Raw genomic sequence first — 13,652 nt, 5'->3', positions numbered from 1 at the left:
GGGAGGCTTCCCGCCTCGCCCGGCTGAAATGCAGGCCGGGGAGGAAGCTTCCCGCCTCGCCCGGCCGCGAACGCGAAAGTTTAAAAAAAAAACACACACACACCCTGATAGGCTACGTGACGATTAACGTAGCCTATCACGGCTAGATCTGCAAAGTCAGCCGTGATAGGCTACGTCAATTGTCACGTAGCCTATCACGGGTGACTTAAAAAAAAAAAAGCGCGTACGCTAGTGGCGGCCCCCATAGGGAGCCGCCATTCGCGTTCCTTATTTGGTCGCTGTAGTCTATGTAAATCTTTACGTAGACTACAGCGAAAAGAAGGGCAACGCAAATAGCGTTGCCCTTATTTTCGCCGTAGTCTACGTAAATCGTTACGTAGACTACAGCGACCAAATAAGGAACGGGAATGGCGGCTCCCTATGGGGGCTGCCATTATCCGTACGCGCTTTTTTTTAAAAAAAAAAGTCACCCGTGATAGGCTACGTGACGATTGACGTAGCCTATCACGGCTGACTTTGCAAATCTAGCCGTGATAGGCTACGTTAATCGTCACGTAGCCTATCAGGGGGCGTTATTTTTTTTTTCTTTTATTGCAATGGCGGCGGCGGCAGCCAGTCGAAAGACCGGCTGCCGCTCCCGCCCTGCTCGAACACCTGCCGAACCGCCGGCCGGACCCGCCGCCGGGAGGGACGTTCGGCGAAGGTAAGTCCCGTCCTGGGGGGGGTGCGGGGTGTGGGGGGGTGCGGAGGATTTCTCCCTGAAACTTGTTCGGGGGGCCGAACACGTTGGCGCTCGGCCCCCCGAAGTTTCGGGGAGAAATTCTCCGCCATCCCTAATTTTAAAGCACAAATTCCCTAAAGGCTGTAAAACACTTTCTCGATCATCCCAATCCTGCACAGCATCAAGTTAGAAAGGGGCCTGGTTTCCCATCTGTTTTCCCTCCATGTCTTTCCCAGCATAAACACATGTGTGTCTACTCAGGAGTAACTTCCATTGTGGTCAATGAGGCTTGTCCCCAAACTGCACACTTTTGAGATTCCCATGAATCGAAGTAACACATTTAGAGAGCCTTAATGTCAAAGCTTCAAAGCTTCGATTGATCACAGCAGGGCAGCAAGAATATGGTGTTCCTTTCATGATGTCGGGGGCGGGGAGAGAGAGAGAGAGAGAGAGAGAGAAGTGTGATTTCTGTGGATATGGTGGAGGAAACCTCTCAGGATTTAATCAAAGGAGAAAGGGGGAAAGCCTGGATTGGGGGGAGGGGAGCCTTTCTTATTGGTTAAGCAGCTCCTGCCAGTCAGATGATGTTGACCTCAACACCCCCCCCCCACGGAAGTAGGTTTTGTGAAGCGACTGTGATATACTTGCTCGTGGAGCCCTGCGCAGATCAGAGCCTGCTCCTTGAAAAATCTGGGTAAGCCACAATTGGCTTCTCCTTCTGTCTCCTTCTGTTTTCTTAGAGAAACCCCCCTGGAGAGAGAGGAGAGAGAGAATGCAGAGAGCCCTTGTCAAACCATTAGCTTCTCTTGCCATCCATCATTGTATATATTTTACACTTTCTGCCACCAATATCATATCTGAGATGTAGCGTAACTGCTGTTCAGTAGAACTCAGCAATATTACACAGTAGTTTGGCACAGGAATTAAGTGATGTTTGGAAGGTAGCTTAACACTAAGATAAGAGCAGACATTGTCCACTAAGACACAAGACAAATTGCTACCTTGTATTAAAGCTACTGAGACAGACGATTATGCTGTAATTATCCACACTAGCTCAGCCAGAGAAGAAGGGTGACTTTTGGTACTGCGTGGTTAGGGCATTGCATCAATCACATCTACAGTCTGTCATGGATTGGGCCATAGGCATCGCTCAGTGGTAGAGCATATGCTTTGGTTCCAGGTTTGATCCCTGACATCTTCAGTTAACATGATTTCAGGTAGCAGGGCTGGGAAAAATCTCAAAAAGCCAGTGTCAGTAGTAGGCATGGTTGGGCACCTGCCAAGGGCCCACACCCCAGCAGGGGCCCATTGACAAGGGCTCCAGGAGTTGCTCCTCCAATTCACCATTGCAACCTGCTTGTTCGTCTGCCTCTCACTGGGACCCAGACAGCAGTGGTGGTGAGAAGAAGGAGCAGTAGATTCTGCTGCCTACCTGCTCACTGGGTCTCTGCCTGTCAAGCAACCAAAGTGGTAGCAATAATGAGGAAGAGGATGAGGAACAACAGCAGCTTGTGACAATGGCAGTGGGGAGGCAAACTCACTGTGGGATGGGAGACATTGAGGCTGTCTTGCCCAAGGTCCCTCAAAATCCTGGTGCTGACAATGGCCTGACAGCCTGAAGAACTGCTGCCACCATCAGTCATGGTAGTAGACGATACTGGGCTGGATGGACCAAAAGCCTGGCACATGTACACACATCTACACACACATGGCTACACAGAAGGGATAGTGCAATCAAAACCGAAATATGGGAAGTTGTCTTATAGGGAATCAGAGCATTGATCCATCCATCTCAGTACTGTCTACACCAGCATTTACCAAACTGGCGGGCTCACCAGTGGGATTCAGCCCCAGTTTCAGGTGGGCCCCAGTGCTGCAGTCCACCCAATATCTCCAGCAGGAGGGAGGGATGAAAGAAACTGGCAATGTGGGGGATACGTTACAAGTTACGTATGAAAGGAGAAAGGGAGAAGAAATGACTGGAGATGAGTAAGGATACTTTGAAAGGCATGTGGGGGTAAAATAAAAAGTACTCCGCTTAGAGCCTCTGGATCGGCAAATTTTGCCTGAAATGGGGAAGCCGAGCCATGATACCTCCAAAGCAAATGTCTGTATTTAACTTGAGGAAAGGTGAGCTATGGAACTCCCTACTGCAAGGAAGTCACTCTGGCAAAGAATGTAGCGGTTTATAAAGAGGGATTAGGTATCAATATAAAATTATATTGGTTATTTATTTATTTACAATATTTATATACTGCTCCACATCAAAGATTTTGGAGTGGTGATCAACAAGATAAAAGAATAAAACACCATATTAAAACAATTTTAAAAATTTAAAAGAAAGTGACAGCCAGCTGGGATGAGATGGGAATTGTAGTTTGAATGCACCTGGGGACCCAAGGTTATGAAAGCCTGTTTATAGGCAGAACCAGGCAGAACTCTAAAGGAGCTCCAGGTTTCAGGCAGAACCAGGCAGAACTCTAAAGGAGCTCCAGGTTTCAGTCACAACCAGGCAGAACTCTAAAGGGGCTCCAGGTTTCAGTCACAACCAGGCAGAACTCTAAAAGGGTGCTTTGAACTTTGGATAGCTCCTTTAGAGTTCTTACTGAAACCCAGAGCAGATTCACCGCCCCACTGACATCAGAGCCACCAGCCTCCACTGCACACTAGCATCAACAGAAGAACCATAATGGTCTCTCACCAGTTCAGGATAATGGAGGTCTTGCCCAAGGGACTCACAGCCTAGTTTGACAGCATCCCTGTGAGCAGCCTCTCAGCCCCTTCTGAGTCAGAAGGTTCATTTGTCTGTGGTTCAGCTGGCATGAGAATTCGTCTCTCTTTTCAGCCTGCCAGGTGAATCTAACACTGCGGGGAAGCTGGGAGCTGCAAGGGAACATCAAGACTCCATACTACCCCAGTTACTATGCGCCCAATACACAGTGCACTTGGCACATGACGGTGAGACCTTGTCCTTTCCGAGACAATGCTGAGCTGTGTGCAGTTTTCCACCTAAACAAGGAAATTACCTCCTATACCACATTAACTCAAATGTTGTGAGAAACATACGTTGTACGCTATGGTGATGATATATGTTCTGAGCATATATCATCATCATCATTTCTATCCTGCCCTTCCTCCAAAGAGCTCAGGTCAGTGTACATCATTCTCTCCCTTCCCGTCCCCCTTTCACTCACACACACACACGATCCTCACAACAACCTTGTGAGGTAGTTTAAGTTGAGAGATAGTGACTGGCCCAATGTGACCAGGTGAATGAGGATTTGGATCTGGGCCTCCTTGGTCATAATCCCAGTGTGCCTGCGTTCCCTTATTTTGCACAGGTTATTTGCACGTTACCAAATCTTCTCATTGAGGCTATTAAGTTTGCACGTGCTTTTCCCCCTTTCCCTCCCTTCCTCCCATGCTTTGCTGCTCCCATTTCTGTATTCCAGGCCATTGGCAGAGTCCTGTTAACAATCACATTGTAACAACCATGGTCATTAACATGAACAGCAGCAATTCCATCTTTGCAGGTCCCATCTCTGGAATATGGAGTTGTCCTTTGGTTTGATGCTTACACTCTCACAAGACAGACGTACGACCTCCCATGTACTCAAGGCCAATGGACCATCCAGAACAGAAAGTAAGGAAAGGCAGCCATCTTCTCTGTGTTTAGAGGGCTGGCTCGAAATGACTATGTTTATTTCGAAGCCATTTCACTCACATTGAAATGTGTTGTTTCATTTTGTCAATTGTGGGGCTAAATAAAGAAGCAGGTCTTGCAAAAACCCAGAGATACTTTATTTGATAGCAGACCCATAACTTTCAATGGTGTCCCATGCCATATTCACCTCTACAGCCCTGGGACTGTAGAGGCAAAAGACAGCAAAGTGCTGGGAAAAAATTAGGTGCTTTATAAGTGTTAAATAATAATAATAATAATAATAATAATAGTAATTGGGGGGGTGGAGGAATCAGAGATCCACCATGCAATCCTATGCATGTCTAATCAGAAGTAAGCACTGTTGGGTTCAGTGGGACTTGCTCCCCACTAAATATGTTGATGAATCAGTGAAATGAATCAGTGAAACAAAGTTTGCCAGGGGAGCCATTTCATGAAACCATTTCTCCTCAAATTACTGGATCAATTTCACAAATTTTTGGTGAAATCACAGTTTCTTGTCAGCTCTATTTTATGTCCTCCAGTGAAATAGCTTTCTTCATATACCCTGCCTCCAGCTCATTTCTTAGTGAGATGGAATTATCTCTTAGGTTTCTGTTTTGTTCCCCCCACTGCTGTCCGCAACCCATCTCTCAAGGAGGCAGCTGCTAAGAAACATTCGCTCCATCTGCTCGACTTGCGTCATATCCTCCATTGCTTTCAGTTCTTCTGGTTCTGTACTTTTAACAGCTGCACGACAGGCAGACATTTAAGAGACGCATTTTCTTTTTCTTTTCTTTTCACAATATCTCTAAGCCGGAAAAAAGGCACTTCTTGGATTTTTGTCCATAATGACATTATGGACATAATGAGCCTCTGTCAGGAGAAAAGGTGGCATTCCTCATTTACTTTAAATCAGATTGAGGGGGTGAGGAGAAGGTAGAAGTACAACTACTCAAAGCCTTTGTGGTTGCCTAAAATAGGCATTGGTTAGATTGCTTAAATGGAGTTCAGGGCTCCTTAGGTGTGGGGCAGTCCAAAAAGAGATCCAAACTTGATTTTGGTCTCACTGGTCATAATTCATTCCACCTCCATTTTCAGAAGTAACACCACAATGTCAAAAGGGTGGTCCTCTTTTCTCAGGGCATAATTGCTGCTCCAGTTTGAAATCACCTCCTGTTTTTCAAACTGGCCAGAGATGGTGCCAGGCAGCATCCAAAATCTTTGGGCAGCAGCCAGGGCTCCACTTTCCTGAGAGGGCCTACTACTGATGTCAGCCCATGGTCACCTGGGCTGAGTGGCTGGGCCTGGGAGACACCCACTGATCAAAGTCCCCATTATGTTGGGGGATTGTGGGTAATTATAATGGCAGGTGGGTCACTCTCTCCTACACTGCCTCTGCCACCGCCGCCAGGGGGCACTTTGCTGTGGGGCCTCTCAGACCTGGAACCAGGCCTGAATCTGGCCTTTCACCGACTCCCACTTCCCGAATGCCATAACATCTTTTCTCCTGAATTCCCGCCATACTTGAAGGCAATATGGTTGACTTTGGACACATTCTACCTGTTCTTTTTTTTAATAAGGTTGTGTGGCCTGCGGACTTTGCAAGCCTATGCTGAAAGGATTCCTGTGTTGTCCACTGCTGGAGTCACCATCAACTTCACCTCTCAGATCTCCCTAACTGGGCCTGGAGTGCAGGCTGCTTACAGCCTATATAATCAATCAGACCGTGAGTACAGCCTCCAAAACATGCAGTTCAGCAGCTCACCTCTTTCAAACATCATGGAGAAATCAAATTGTGCCCTATTCCTACGAGTTTTGCTGTCTTGACAAACATGAATCAAGGGTCTATTGCTATCCTTGTGCCTGACATAATAATGTGGGTAACCAAAGACTTGACAATGGAACATCAATATTCTTGAGTGGCTGGGGATATATTTTCCTAAATGGCTCAGAAATCTTTATCCCCTGCATGGCTGGCACCAGACCTTAGTGGGTCCTTGATATGATATTCCCAGTGGGCTTCCCCAGTGCCAGCCTGGGCCTCCATCTGACCCTGCCGCCATTCCAACCGCCATGGGGGGGGGTGCCTGGCCCTGTTGCGTGCTGGTGCCACTGCCACCACTCACTGCCCCCTTCTCACAAATATGTCTGTTTACCCAGCAAGAAGTGGTGGCAATGTGCTGCACAGGGCATTGCATTTTGGGTGCTCTAAGATGGCGCCTACCCATACTAAAATGGAGCCCAGGCAGTGGCTCGACCCCAACCCATCCAGAAGTGTTACCGCCACCTACTGGTTAAACAAACACATCTAGAGGGACAGTGGTGGCAGCAGCAGCAGCAAGCAGCAGCATGGGGCAGGGGCCCTGAGGGCAGAGGGAGTAGCAGTAGCAGCACAGGCGAGGGCCATGATAGTAGAACGAGCAGGGTTGGCGATGGGCCCTTCTGAGCCTTGGGCTCATTGGCAGATGCCTGGTCAGGCCAATCTCTGATGCCAGCCCTGGCCCTCTGCCTTTGGAATGTGACACTGATCAGAGTTAAGGGAAGAAGCAGAGGCTGCTGGAAGCACATGGTGCCGCTTTGAGAATCCAATGCAAGATTGGAGAGAGAGAGAGAGAGAGAGAGAGAGAGAGCAAGCAGCCAGAAAGAGAGTGCAACAAGCAACCAGAGAGAAAGCGTACACACCGAGAAAGTGTACATGGGCATACACATACACAGAGCAGGGGGTGCTCCCAACATTTTGTGGCTGCCCCCCCCCCACAGCAGCCATTTTGTGGAGGCACCACAACACTTTTTCAAAATTCTAAAAATGCCCGTATGCCTAAACAGGGTGTATAACTGTTATAACTCATAATCAGTGTTTCAGTGTTCTTCACCTTCTGAAACGCATTTTGGATCTCAGGATCCTAATTCTTCACCTGCTACTACATGGATTAAAAGGTGTTCATGGATTTGCCGAGTGCCCTGTTGAGATAACCATGCAACGCAGATAGGAGGAACTGGAAAGGCTGCAACTAGGGATGGACGAAAGGGACTTACCTTGTCCCGCAGCTTGCTTTGCAGTGGGGGGGAGGCACTTCGCTTCTCCCCCCAAAGTTCAGGCTGGGGGGGGGAGGCACCCCGCCTCGCCCGGCTGAAATTCAGGCCTGGGGGGAGGCACCCCGCCTCGCCCGGCCGAAATTCAGGCCGGGAAGAAGCGCCCTGTCTCCCCGGCCACGAAAGAAAAAGTGGGGGGAAAAAACCATGATAGGCTACGTAACGATTTACGTAGCCTATCACAGCTAGATTTCCAAAGTCAGCCGTGATAGGCTATGTAAATCGTCACGTAGCCTATCACGGGTGACTTTGAAAAGAAAAAAAAAAGCGCGTACGCAAATGGCAGCCCCCATGGGGCGCCGCCATTTGCATTCCTTAGTTTGGCACGTCTAGTCTACGTAAATCTTTACGTAGACTACAGCGAAAATAAGGGAATGCTATTTGCGTTGCCCTTATTTTCGCCGTAGTCTACGTAAAGATTTACGTAGACTAGACGTGCCAAACTAAGGAACACGAATGGCGGTGCCCCATGGTTGCTGCCATTTGCGTATGCGCTTTTTTTTTTCCAAAGTCACCCGTGATAGGCTACGTGACGATTTACGTAGCCTATCACGGCTGACTTTGGAAACCTAGCCGTGATAGGCTACGTAAATCGTCACGTAGCCTATCACGTGTGTGTGTGTGTGTGTGTGTTTTAACTGTACTTTTTTATTTTGTAATGGCGGCGGCGGCAGCCATTACCCCGCCCTCGCTGAAACGCCACCGAACCGCCGCCGGGACCCGCCGCCGGGTGGGACATTCGCCGAAGGTAAGTCCCATCCCGGGGGGGGGGGGCGGCGGAGAATTTCCCCAACACTTTCGGGGGGCCGAATGCGTCGGCACTCGGCCTCCTGAAGATTCATGGAGAAATTCTCCGCCATCCCTAGTTGCAACCCAGTGTTTCATTCTTATGTCCAGCGGAGGCTGGTGGCTCTGATGTCAGCAGGGCGGTGAGTCCACTCTGGATTTCAGCCAGAACCAGTCAGAACTCTAAAGGAGCTCTATCCAAGGGGTTGATCCCTATCCCCAAATAGGTTCAGCACCTTGGATAGCGCCTTTGGAGTTCTGGCCGGTTCTGACTGAAACCTAGAATGAAATCACAGCCCCACTGACATTGGAGCCACCAGCCTCCACTGCTTATGCCCCAACATTTTAAAATGGATTCATTTATTACTGAAAATGGGTATGCTGTCTGTCTTCCAAATGGAACTTGAGGTGGGTTAGAATCAATCGGATACAACTCTAATAATGCAACGTTTGGATTGAACTTTGCATTCTAAATCAACTACCATGCTTTGCTTTGCTCTTTGCTCTTTGCTCTTTGCTCTTTTCTTTTCTTTTTTAAAGCATGCCCCAGAGAGTTCCTTTGCTCTGTGAATGGGCTGTGTGTGCCAGCATGTGACGGGATCAAAGATTGCCCCAATGGACTAGATGAGAGAAACTGTGGTGAGTAGATACCTAAGATTCCTATGTTTTTCCTCCACACCACAGCTCCTCTTCATAAGCAAATGACTCTTCACTCCTTCCTTGACTAGAGGTAATGGTCTGCTAAATCCAAGAGCAGGGGTGCTGAACTTCAAGCTGGCGGGCCAAATCCACCCGTCTGGGGTTCCCCAGGTGGCCATGCCCCCTTCACCTGACCCCACCCCTTTTCTTCAACCACCAAGCTTTTGGTGTTTTCCTGGCATTTGCACAGTTCTTTCCCCATTCTAAAAGGCTGAAATGGTAACTAACATAAGGTACCTAATTAACTCTGGGTAACTAACCTAAGGCTTTATTACTGGCAATAAGAACTTTAAGCTAAAATACACTGGGTTTTTTGGTTCTTTTGGTATTTGGGGCCCACCCCTTTTGGCCTCAGCCCTCCCCCTTTTGCTTCAGCCCTGCCCACCACTGGAATGTGCCCCCCCCCGACCAAGACCTTCTCCAAAATTGAATTAGGCCATAGGCTGAAAGAGGTTCGATACCCCTGCCAAGAGGGAATTCTAGAGGAAACAGAAGAGCTTCTTGGGAGTTAACAGGTGTTTTGCCAAAGGCAGAGAGGTTCTTTCTTGGATTCAGAGCAATGACTACCCAAGGGAGTAAGAGTCAAAAAGCTTTATTAACTATAGCAGACAGAGTATTACAGTTAAGCATATGATGTTAAAAAGCAAACTAAGCAAAATATCTTACTCCTCCATTCTGCTGTCGGGAGCCCCAGGTAACAACAACGGAGAGACTCCAGTCGGCCAATGCACAGCACCTCTAATCGTCCCGGTTTGCGCTGAAGCTCAACTGAGTGACACCCTGGAGGTGTCACTCAGGGACTTATATACTTGAATACAAGGAACTTATATACTTGAAGTCCCCCGTGTCTATGTGCTGTTTTTCACAGCCCCCTTAATCAATCACACTTGTTGATGATCAAAACTTTCAGTTTCCTGATGATTATGCATTTTTTTATTCTACCAAAGAGATAAGCGCTAAGGCCGGTGGACCATGGCCAAGGAGATCCGCCCGCATTCCAAGGCCGTACCAGCCTGACCATACTATGGAAAACCAGGAGTCAGGCCAAGAGGCTAGAAGGCTCTTAAAGTGGCCTAAGATACTTGATTTTTAAGGTCTCACAGGAGTTTCAGGCATAAAAGAAGCAGTTGTAGCATCTCACGCTATCTCCTCGATATACAAAAGTCTTCTGCGGCATTTCCACTACAATAGGCTGTCTTAAGGAAGGGACATTTGCCATTTATTCCCATCCATGGCTTTGGTCAAGAGCAGAAGTACTTCCTCAAGCCACATCTTCCTTCCAAAACCAACAGGATATTACCCTTAGGGAGAAATCCTAAGCTCCCGGGAGGGTGGCCAGGAGGCTGTTGGATGTTGCAAATCTCCCCGGTTTGCCTCCAGAGGCTCCTTGTTGCAGGGCTGCAAAGTTCTATAGTGGTAGAGTCTGAAAAGGGGCGTGTCATGGGTGTGTCAAGGGTGGATCAGGGTGGTTGTGGGTGTGTCATGGGTAGGGATGTGTGGATTGTGTAAAATCCATTCTGTCTGTGTTTCGTGGATTGTCAGGTGCCATTTGTTCCATTGTCCGCCCATCAGCGGAGTTAGATTTTTTGTTTCCGATTTTGCACAAATGCTCATTTGCACAAATGCACATCTGCGCAATTTCACACATGCAAAAATACACAAAATCCCTCCAAATGCACATTTTCATGTCTTAGCCTATGGGGAAAATGTGCATTTTGGGCGAGTTTTTTTTTGTTTGTTAAATGTGTATTTTTCTATGACAAAATTTGTGCAAAATTTGGGAAAGTTAGAAAATCAGTCTGCAAGTCTGAGGAATCCACCCAACAGGGGAAAAGCCAGTCCTCTGCAGAATCCATGGGTCAGATTCATGAAAATCCGAACTTATTTGGTTCTGTTGCAGATATCTCCAACATCCCTAGTGGTGGGCAGTGGAAGCTGGTGGCTCCAATGCTAGTGGGGTGGTCCACTCTGGGTTTCATTCAGAACCCTTGGATAGCTCCTTTAGAGTTCTGGCTGGTTCTTACTGAAACCCAGAATGGATTCACTGCCCTACTGATGTCGGAACCACCAGCCTCCATTGAACAGAGGATATCTTCAAGTAGAGGACTGTCCTCTGTAAAGTAGGACACAGACCTACCCTATGTGCAAGTGCTACTGGATCAGAGCATCAGCCCATCTACATCAGCCTTCCTGAACCTGCTGCCTGCCAGATATTTTGGACTACAGCTCCGATCAGCTTCAGTCAGCATGGCCAATGGTCATGGATGATGGGAGTTTTAATCCAAAACATCTGTCAGGCACCAGACTGGGGAAGGCTGAGCTAGTTCAATTCCAGGTGCATGACTGCCTGCAGCTCTCCTGTGTCTCAGTAAATGGTCCCTACTAAGCATATGAAGTATGTGCTCTATCGTTGATCTCTGACACCTGCTGGCAGGAGTCTGGAGCTGAGATGGGTTTGTCTCAAACACTTAAACACACCAAATTACAAAGTGGCGTGATGATCCCCTCTGGCCAAATGGCCCTGAAATTGCCACCTACAGCTGGAGCACTTATTTACTGTTGAAATATTTATATCCCACCTTTGTATTTTGATATTGCATTTTGCTATTGTATGTTTGTGAGCAACCTAGAAAACAATGCTATTAGACGGCCAAGGTAAATTCCATAAATAAATAAGTAAATAAAATGTCAGCACCTCAATGGAGCCTGCAAGGCAGCTAACGAACAAAGTCAATGCAAAGCCATTTCAAATGACAGCCATCATAAGACAGGTACAGGAATACCAGGTAAAGCAGTGAGCGTCACCAATAATGTCATTAAAAACACACAACAAAGGGAGACCGTGTCTCAGAATGCTAGAAAGTAGACATTTTATTCCAAGCCCAATGTGTTTTGAACCACTTTTATTTGGGGGCCTTCCTCAGGGGGTTATATTAAAATTGCCTACAGAGATCTCCATTTGATGTTCCTCTCTTTTTAAAAAAAATACTTTTCTATTTTTTATCTTTATAAATGAAATAAACAGTTGTTGTTGTTCAGTCGTTCAGTCATGTCCGACTCTTCATGACCCCATGGACCATAGCATGCCAGGCCTTTCTGTCCTGCGCTCTCTCCCAGAGCGTGCTCAAGTCCATATTCATTGCATCAGTGATGCTATCTAGCCATCTCATCCTCTGCCGTCCCCTTTTCCTTTTGCCTTTGATCTTTCCCAGCATCAGGGTCTTTTCCGGGGAGTTTTCTCTTCACATTAGGTGGCCAAAATATTTGAGCTTCAGCTTCAGTATCCGTCCTTCCAATAAGCACTCAGGGTTGATTTCCTTTAGGATTGACTGATTTGACCTCCTTGCAGTCCAGGGGACTCGTAAGAGTCTTCTCCAGCACCACAGTTCGAAAGCATCAATTCTTCAGCACTCAGCCTTCCTTATGGTCCAGCTCTCACAGCCATACGTTACTACTGGGAAAGAAATAAACAGTACCAACAACCTAATCATTATCTACAGCTTCCCAACAATACAGTATTCTTAGGAGGACACAGCAATAATGAAAAAGAGAAAAAATAGAAAACAGAAGAAGGAGAAGGAAGAAGAAAGTAAGAAAGAAAATGAAAAAATATAAAAAAAGTTACTTAAAAGGATTAAATTTAAACTCCATTACACACAAACTTCAAATACCATCCTACTTAAAAGTTATACCTATAACATTGGCAGTATTACAATTCAGTACAGCATAGATAATCAACCTTACATTTCAATATCATATCATCAGTCAAGGAAGCAGGCCTACAATTCATTTCCAATAACCATATATTGCCCTTCAGTTAACATATAACAGTAGAGCTTAACAATTTAACCAGCCAAAAATAGTACTAATCAAAGTCTCATAATAATGATAGTAATAATAATAAAAAGGAAGGAAATTAGAAAGGATAAGTAATAATAATAACAAATCACTAATAAATTTTATACTGTTATATAATAATAAAGCTTAAAATCAACCTTACAACAATCACTAATGTATTTTGTACTAGATATAAAATGAGTGTGAACATTTCTATACAACCTCAGAGAGTAGATTTAAGTACAGTATATCATATCCATTTTAAAGAGAAAGTATTTAAAAGAAAAAAAAAGAAAAAAGAGAGAAAAAAGACCGATATATATGAGCAATTATCTCTGGCCTAGCCTGGATTTTACAGACTAAACATAGCCAGTTGACAAAACATGTTTATAAATTCCAGTTCATGGGGCTGGAACAGAAGTCTCACACGTTTTTCCAATTTGCCACGCCTCCACCATTTCATGATTTAGAAACTTCTTCATCTGACCTTCAGAAAAAATGCAAAATGTAGCAGGATATTTTAAATGATATCATAGAATCATAGAATAGTGTAAGTTCATTTGTTTTGCCAGGTTTTTCACCTTGGTAAATTGTCTTCTTTTATCAGCAACTTCTTTGGTGTAATCTGGAAATAACATAACTTTATCTTGTTTTGATCCCCAAAAAAGATTTCCACCCCCTCTTGCCAAACGCAGGATATAATTTTTTGTGGAGATTCTTGCAAATTGGACTATAATCCTATAAGCAGTCCCTTTGGCATTTGGCACACGGAATGCCTGCTCAATATCAAGTAAATAATCAGATGACACAGGGAGTATCTCATGCAGAAGCTTATCTACAAAAGTAGACAAA

At 46.1% G+C, this 13,652-nt stretch overlaps 1 protein-coding gene across 1 annotated transcript in view; it reads left to right on the top strand.

The window, feature by feature from the left end:
- The window catches only part of TMPRSS6 (transmembrane serine protease 6), a 57,617-nt gene that overhangs the window by 29,650 nt on the left and 14,315 nt on the right, over positions 1 to 13,652 (top strand). Inside the window, exons 9-12 of the mRNA XM_084809738.1 lie at positions 3,567 to 3,679; positions 4,255 to 4,364; positions 5,966 to 6,111; positions 8,805 to 8,903. Coding sequence (XP_084665864.1) covers positions 3,567 to 3,679; positions 4,255 to 4,364; positions 5,966 to 6,111; positions 8,805 to 8,903 — 468 coding nt within the window. The remainder of the gene's footprint in view (positions 1 to 3,566; positions 3,680 to 4,254; positions 4,365 to 5,965; positions 6,112 to 8,804; positions 8,904 to 13,652) is intronic.

Source organism: Heloderma suspectum, chromosome 7 (genome assembly GCF_057233095.1).
Source record: "Heloderma suspectum isolate Gila_16-S chromosome 7, 16-S_ref, whole genome shotgun sequence".
NCBI lineage: Eukaryota > Metazoa > Chordata > Lepidosauria > Squamata > Helodermatidae > Heloderma > Heloderma suspectum.
Note: the sequence above shows the minus strand (reverse complement) of the source record. Positions and strands in the feature narration are given on the sequence as shown.